The sequence below is a fragment of the Perkinsus marinus genome (genome assembly GCF_000006405.1).
Source record: "Perkinsus marinus ATCC 50983 genomic scaffold scf_1104296967342, whole genome shotgun sequence".
NCBI lineage: Eukaryota > Perkinsozoa > Perkinsida > Perkinsidae > Perkinsus > Perkinsus marinus.
This window is the reverse complement of record NW_003203596.1, coordinates 13377-21667: the sequence shown is the minus strand read 5'-3', so window position 1 is coordinate 21667 and position 8291 is coordinate 13377. Positions and strand designations below refer to the sequence as shown.

Sequence of the window (8291 nt, the reverse complement as noted above, 5' to 3'; positions counted from 1 at the left end):
AACGACCCCTGTTACTTCGGGCAGCATTTGATCTACAATGAGGCATGGTACCAACGAAAGGTAAACCTAAAGGAGAACCTATTTACAACATCAGATCAATAACACTATTAATGTAAGTAAATCGGGAAGGCCTTTCATCAGTTGATCCCGATACTCTTCGACACATACTCAACACAACAAACACCGCAACAAATTACTTCTAACTTATAATTAGAGAACGGGGGATCCGTTTCCCTTTCGACACAACCGAATATCAATTACTATCATCAGATATATCCTAATTAAAGGAGTACTCACCGAAACAACTTCCAACCCCACACCATACCCGTATTAAGTACCGGGCATACATCTACGACATTTGTAGTACAACCGGCTATCGTTTAGCTGCCTTCTCTCTCGGGCCCTGCCCCTGATTGTTAATAACTCTTTTACCCATATTAGTATTCCTTTGCTGAGCAGTAGGCGGTAAATGCTTAGCAAACTTGCAATCTTTATATGGGCAGCCTTCTTTAGTAAACCTACATGTACCTTCCCACACCACTTTTGACATAGTTCTCGCTCCAAGTGCATTCGGTTTCCCCAACATTGGGGAAGTGTTCAAACACACCTCTGCAAGAAGTTCAGGCTCTAGATTCTTAGCCAGAAAGGTAGAGAATGCCTGATGATCTTCCATCTTGACCTCACCACGAGCAGGGGAAGATTGCAACCGTCGCATGCATAACAGCATTCGCTGACGATAACGTCGATCAAACACCTGTGCTTTACCAAAACCGTGTTTATTTGATATTGAAGCAATCCTCGCAGCATACTCACAGACATGTATCAAATCACCCTTGCCCTCAAGAACATATATAGTGAAGGCCCACCGCAACATCAATGGAAGCCATTGCTCAAAGGTAGTAGGAGGTTTCCCCGTGGGAAGTTTCGCAGTCTCCACAGCTTGACCATCTGGAGTAAACTGTATAACAGACTTGCTGGCCGCCGCAGTGATCTCCGGATAGGTCTTAAATTCAATAAATGAATATCTATCTCGAGACAAGACCTCCGCAACATGCGGAAAAGGAACCAGTTCATTATTGGGTAAACAACCAAATAACTGTGCCGCTGACACGAGTATCGTATCCACAGAGAACTTCGCCTTCACCACATCCTCTTTTTGAGAAGCAGCGGCAATCAATGCCGCTCTGAGTCTTGCTCTTCTCAGTCTCACAGCGATAACATCAGCCTGAGGCTGTTCGGCTTCGGCATCATCATCCAATACAGCACCCATAGCGACAGCACAAGCATCCACCATTTCTCCCAACAACTCGGCATCATCAACCGCTGCCTTCAACGTTCTCAAAGAGTCAACCGAGAAGGGTGGTTGAGTTAATGTCTCAACTATGGTCCCAGACAGATCTGGAGCAGTTGAAAATGTCGACGCCAACAACGGTGCATCCATATTTTAAAACAAGAGAAAAGGAACCTAAAGACAAAGGATAAACAAAAAAAAACGAGGGCAATTCAAGCATAACGCCACTCAGAGGCGGCTGGAACTCGAAATCGCCATGAAGATGAATCAAACAAAATAAACGAGCAGCAATGCGAAAGAACAAATAACACTTATGATAAACATGTATATGATTAAAATCATCACGATTATTTAGTACGCGAAGCTAGTAGTTTACACAACTCTAGCGTCGCACCACCCGAATCGACCGACTTGACAATGGTACCCTTTATCCACCACACAACACATTTACCCCTAGTTAGGGATCGACCATCCAACCACACATGGGTAACCCATGATGGGTTCCGACAACTGTCGACCGCATACTCGTTCGACACCGAGCAAACTCCCCCAACACGGGGACACATCCATTAGTGCACCAAACAGGTGACTAACCAACCAGTACCGCAACGCAAGGCAACTTCAAATGAACAGTAAAAAGAACATACATGTGCATCACTTACCATACATATTTATGTCGGTCCGACATACATATGTATGGTATGTCCGACATTGTCGGACAAATACCATAATCGGACCCATTCAGTTGGACTGCAATAACAAGGACTTAGAGACGTGATAACACGAGAAGCAACCGACAAAACAATAACAAATTGTACAAGGAACCAGAGAGGAAACAATCGAATGCTCAGATGTTAGCCTCAACAAAAAAAAAATTATCGTTGAGTTTCCAGGAACACCACGAGGAGGTCTCTGAGCTCGTTCCCATCTAACAGTAAATCACAATACATTCGTCCCTGAACTAGCCCCATAAATGGACCTTCATCGATTGGTCCCGCCATTCAGCGGACACTCACAATGATGATTCGTGAATCGATAAACGCCTTGCGTCTATTCTAATGAACGGAGTACCTGATGAGCTAAGTAATAGACTTATATTCGAGAAGATGATGATAGCGTTTTCCTTACTGTACCACTCAAATCTTTGAATCTCTGGAGTTCACATTAGTCCAGATTCGGAACACGAAGGCCGCGAGCTCCGTTCCCACTTACACCGTAGAGTGCACGATACCAAAATTGGTCATGTGGGTGCACTGGCATGTCAGCGGCGTTGCAGCCTGTAGCCTTGTGGCTACAGGCTGACCCCGCTGGCGATAATATCCGGCTCGTGAGGAATTGCCTCGGCTGTGCTCATAAGCGCGCCCGCCATATTGCTGCCTGTGGATACTCGGGAGTCTTCCGCTCCAGACGTTGGGACACTGCCTACATAGACTTTTGTGAGCCTGTCGATAGCTGGAACAAGCTCCAACACTGTCATTAGGCCTGCCAGTGTATTCGCGATGACCGATACGCTCACAGGATAGGTTTAACTTTGTCGTTTGATCTGCTAGCAGTCTGCTAGCAGATCAAAGGATATTTTGTTGAGGGGAAATGAAGGTGGTTTCTGCGAGCCATCAGGCTCGAACGAAGACCGCAATATGAGGTTTAAAATCCACACACTGAAATCTATTACGAGAATTGTATAATTCAAACTTCTCGAGAACATTCAGTAACGATGTGTCACACTATGTCGATGGAGTGTATCACTGCCCATATATTACCACCTCCTCATACATCATTTTCCACATTGCAAACACAATCAGTATGAACGGAACAACACCAATAGAGTTATAGAGCTTGAGCCATGTATCGAACATAGGCCATCCACAACATTTCACGGTGGAGCGTTGGAATCTCCAGTATGAGATAAATGCTCTAGGTAAATAAAGCATGTGGAACCAAAAACACCAGTTGAATACAAAAATATGAAATTCATTACACCAGAGCGTGAGTTCACATATACCATCGAATACGTCGTGCTCATGCATTACTGTATCACTAATAGGCGAAGATGTCAGAACCCAATTAATCTAATCAATCTTCTATCTCCCGTAAAACTGTTTCGACGATAGTTTTGTGCGCGCCATACGCACGCAGCAACATGTGGATGCGAGCATTTCAAGACCACTCTCTGGTCACAGGGTTTCAGTTTCAACCATACTTGAGAGAGTACCTATTATCGTAAAGTTCTATGTATACACGGATAATTAGTCAGCTTCCACAGCTCAAATTAAGCTTTAAATTTAGCTTTTTCACTTGCAGCCCTATTGACTAGGCAGGTCGCACCTGCGCGATTGCGTAAAAGGTTTGGGCCTTGTTGACCAATACCTTGGTCACTTGCTCTCTTACTTGATTCCCTAAACATGCTCGAGCATGGAATGTTCATGGATTCACCTGCTGTGTGAGCCTTTACCCTTATTCTTACCCTCTTGAGCAGTAGTCATGGCACATGGTGCAGAACCCGTGCCTCTTCTCGAGTTCCTCGGCCTCGACTCCGTCCTCGACGAAGCTCTTGCCTACTTGACCTACGCTGACCTGGACGAGCAGTTTCGCGTCATTGGTGCCCCGCCTGCGACCAAAGCGGCGATGCGCAGACTTTTTCAAGTTACCCTTCAACCATGAAGAGGCCCCTTCCTCACCCTCACGTCCCTCACCACCTCCTATCATCACTATTACGCAGCCATCAACCCCAAGCCCCTCATTACAGACGAATTGAGCCTATCCGGCCCCGACCAAGCGCGCGAAATCACTTTCAACAAGTTCCTCGATGTTGTCCGCTGCATCACACTCCCCAACAATACTCCCTATCGCGACTGCACTGACGACCGTAGTATCACCGCCTACGTTAACGATCTCTATCAAGAAGTCATCCAAGCGGAACTATCCGAACGTCAGGCTTGGATCCTTCTACTTCGTGCATTCGCTGAGCCGAGCAAGACTAGTCTTCGTCAAGCTGTTCAACGCGTTTCTGTACAACGAGGCCCCTGGATGAAAGATTATGCTCTCATGGTACGCGAAGGTGCTGCCTGGGCAGAGCATACCTATCGTGAGTCTAACTCCCGACGACAAATTTGACGATTTCCGCCAGTCCTTTGGTGAGTCTGTCCATGCCTTGGCGGGCAGATTAACCCTTCTCAAGTACCAAGCTGACTCTGTTGGCTGCACCATCACAGACTCACAATTACTTCGTGTCTACCGTTGTGCCCTCTACCCCAAGCTCCGTCACTTGGCTTCTAGCACCTACGGTAACTGCGAGACTGTAGACGAGCTCACCCGTCAGCTTTATCGCCACCTACGCCAAAATCCGGACTTTGAGAAAAATACCAGAGGCTCTCGTCCTACCAGCCGCATTGGCAGTTCTATACCTTACGTCTGCTACCGACCCTACTGCTGATACCACTCAGGTGAAGCCTCCTGTCACCTCTGCTGCTCCCAATAACGGTGCGTCTCGTGGACCTCACCGTTCGTCAATTCTGTCTCAGCCATAATGTATGTATGTATTACGTAGCTCATGGTATCTGTCGTCGAGCAAATTGCCCTTATAAGCACGAGAAACCACCATTGGCCGAGTCCTTACCTACATCTCCTCCGACTGTCAAAGTCTGCACTACGACCACTCCTACGTTATCTGCTCACCGTACTCTACGGTGCCCTGCCTTCCAGACGTTGCGGCTCGAAGTCGACACAGGTTGCAGTCATTCTCTCATTACTCACACCGCTGCTCTTCATCTACAACAGCACCTACCTGATGCCACTATCAATCTAATCGATCCGGTCTTCTTCACCACAGCTAGTCATGAACACGGCCTTCAAGCACACTGTGTCCTTGACACCACCCTTACTCTCCTCGATCCTCTGGTACTTCCTACGAAGTCCCTTGGTCCCCATATATCACCCACCTACCACAGCCTTCCGGACGAGTGGACACTCAAGACCACGGTCTTCCAGACCTCTACGACCGACAATTCGTCATTCTTCTATGTATCTCTCAACAAGTGCATCGCTATGCTCAGTCTCTGGACCCCAAACCATGCCGCAAGGTGCATTATAAATGGTTAAAATGTCCTCGTGAAGGACGCCTCGATTGCGACGGTAAGTTACAAGCCTTTCTTGACACTGGCCAACTCATACCGATCGACGAACCCCAAGCCACCCGCTTTGCTACCAATTATTATGGTGTTCGCGGTCGGAAAAGTTGGCGACCCGTACTGCAATTGATATCAACCAATACATTCGTACATACTACTCTGATGAAGGCCGATCCTATCCCGAACCAGCACCACAAAATGAAGACTTGCTTGTCACGGCTCCGTCTTGCTACTACTGTGACCATTCATGATGTCTCCGATGCTTTCATGGAATTTAGGGTCTCACCCGCCCTAGGTTCCTTGTTCCAGATCTATTGTTCCTACTATCAATTCACTCGTATGATCTACGGCAATAGTATAGCACCGTCTTGTCTCGAAGGTGGTATGGCCCACGTCGAGAACGCCTTGCAATCTACTGTACCCCTTCCTTTACTACCCCCTATGATAGGTGATGATGGCCATATTGACCTCTACGTCGATAAACTCCTCGGTTCTACTGCTACTGAACCCGATCAATGCTCATTTATGGACGACATCCTTGACTTTCGTCACGATCACTCTGACTCTGATCCTCTTACTGACAAGTACTTACAGCACGACCTTCCCCTCAAGACCCAACCTATATCCGAAGCATCTGTAGATAATCCAATATCGGTCCTTGGTCTAGAGCTCATCGATGGTGGTGCTTTCTCACGTTATCCCTTCAAGCCTATCGACACCATTCTCAGCTGGAATCTTGCTCAAGCTCTCACTCACAGTGATTCTCTGAGCCTTCTTGGTGTTCTACTACAGGAACCTGACTTCTTCGACTTCCGCATCCTTCCCGCTAAGAATCTACTGGTTGGCCTTATCAGTAAAGCGCGTGCAGTTCTGGACCACTCTTGGAACACTCCTATTCCTTCGGAAGTTCAGGTGCTGATCCTCGCTTGGGTTGCTCATCTCCGTGACCATCTCCCACAAGCCATACCTCGTTGTATTGCTGTTACTGACCCACTCCACCTCTATGTTGATGCCTCCAAGAAGATGGTCGCCTATGAAGCTCGGCAGTTTGATCGCCATGTTCTTCGCGGCCAACTCACTCTCACTAAGTCACAGAGGAATCTTCACATCAATGCTCTTGAGCTTTTGGGTATATACTACACGTTAGCTCGCATTCGCCTTCTGGAGTTTGACACCAAAATGAAGTTCACTGATCTCCGAGTATACTGTGACTCTCTCACTGCTGTTGCTATTGCACGTGATCGCTGAGTACCCTCTGCTCTTCATGAAGCTCTTACTCGTAAGTACTTGGCATTGATTATTGCTGTCACAGGCCTATACTCTACATCCATATTTCTGGTCGAGACAATGTTGCTGATTGTTACACGTTCTCCTTTGGTCGACGACATCCTCAGCGTCCGTGAGACCTACAACTCCATTGACAGTGACAAGAAGCGCTCAAATCCATCTTCAGATCTCACTGCTTGCTCCGTGCGGAAGCATGCTGAAGCATTCAACGATGATACCATAGGTCGTCGAGTTCGTATTCGCCGTTCTACCAATCGCCAACAACCCCAATCACCTGCCACTCCTACGCCTGCCTCAGTTCCTAATCGCACCCAGCTATATGCCCATCTAGCTTATATGCCGAACCCAGTGCTGTTTCTCAAATCCGGCGCAGTGTTTTTTGACTTCATTTTCGACTAAGAGATTTTTGTTGCTTCGTGAGCATAATTGTAGCAGAGCATTTATATGTCGTTCGCCATGTTAATCGATTACAGACACTTAAATTCTACACCATTCCATTGAATCCTCGGTATACCGTAACTTATCGAGCTGTTAGGTGCACCCTAAGGCACCTCAGGCTTGATTGAAATGGTCCTTAATAACGAGCAATACATGATACAGCAATCACGTCCTTCTGCGCTAAGGCTACTAGCCTTAGGCTAGCGCCCTTAATTATCGTCGTCTTTAACTCTTTCATCCTCTGGGCTTGAGACCTTCGGCGAGTCTTCGGATGGCTCGGATGACTCGAATCAGCTCGGCTACTTGAACCTGCGCTGCTGTCGCTCCTTTTTTTCCTTTTTTTTCTTTTTTTTTGACATACACGACATACAGATAAGTGTACAGAGTAATTGCACTAGGCTACCCAAAACGATATATTGGCAATCATAGAAGGCCCCGACGAGCATCAAGATGCTGCATCAGGGCCAAGAAGAGCCGATTAAAGGCCTTACGGCGCTTCAGATCTACGATCATCTTATAAAAATGATAAGGGACACCTCCCTTGACGCGTTTCCTGGCATGCTCTAAGAGCGGACAGGAACGCAGGAGATGTCGTAGGTTCCCTATCGGGGCTCCACAATCGCACTCCGGAGAGTCGACCACTCCACACCTATGAAGGTGCGCAGGAGTGGGAGCCCTACCAAAAACCACGGCACTGCCAGCAGTTCTTTTGTTTTGTTCGGTCACTTGACCATTATGGCAATTCAATCCGGCGGCTTCGAAGAAGACGAATGTTCGCCTCCTATCTTCCCTGACGACGATGACGCTCCGCAAAGAGGCACTGGCTTGCTCTCTGGGACCTATTCCCCCGTTGATATCGACGGTCAGGCGAAAGCACTCCGCAATAAGTCGGCAATTACCAAAGGCGTTCTTAAGGGCGGAGCTACACTAGATGAGCCAGTAACTCTGGGCCGGAAGGGGGAGGGTAAAGATCGTAACGGCTCTATTCGTAAGGCTATCCAAAAATCTGATACAGTGGCCTTTCGCTCCTCTAGCGCTCGTGGAACCCTAGGAAACTCTAAAATTGCTATAACCCCATCTAACATCCTATGGCATTCTATGACGGATGGTGAGTTGGAGTATGATGACGTGTCGGTACACCCGCTCGA

At 47.4% G+C, this 8291-nt stretch overlaps 3 protein-coding genes across 3 annotated transcripts in view; 2 read left to right on the top strand and 1 right to left on the bottom strand.

The window, feature by feature from the left end:
* Positions 1-373: 373 nt before the first annotated feature.
* Positions 374-1441, bottom strand: Pmar_PMAR026923 (hypothetical protein; the record flags this gene model as incomplete). Its single annotated transcript, XM_002768736.1, has 1 exon — positions 374-1441. One exon carries the CDS (start codon positions 1439-1441, stop codon positions 374-376), a length of 1068 nt encoding a protein of 355 aa, XP_002768782.1.
* A 4139-nt stretch (positions 1442-5580) lies between these two features.
* On the top strand, positions 5581-6666 carry Pmar_PMAR026922 (hypothetical protein; the record flags this gene model as incomplete). The annotated part of the gene is made up of 1 exon (XM_002768735.1): positions 5581-6666. The coding sequence occupies one exon, from the start codon at positions 5581-5583 to the stop codon at positions 6664-6666; it is 1086 nt and encodes a 361-aa protein (XP_002768781.1).
* A 1212-nt stretch (positions 6667-7878) lies between these two features.
* Positions 7879-8291, top strand: part of Pmar_PMAR026921 (hypothetical protein) — a gene marked incomplete at both ends in the record, with an annotated part of 953 nt that continues 540 nt past the window's right edge. Inside the window, one exon of the mRNA XM_002768734.1 lies at positions 7879-8251. Within this exon, the coding sequence (XP_002768780.1) occupies positions 7879-8251 (373 nt within the window). The remainder of the gene's footprint in view (positions 8252-8291) is intronic.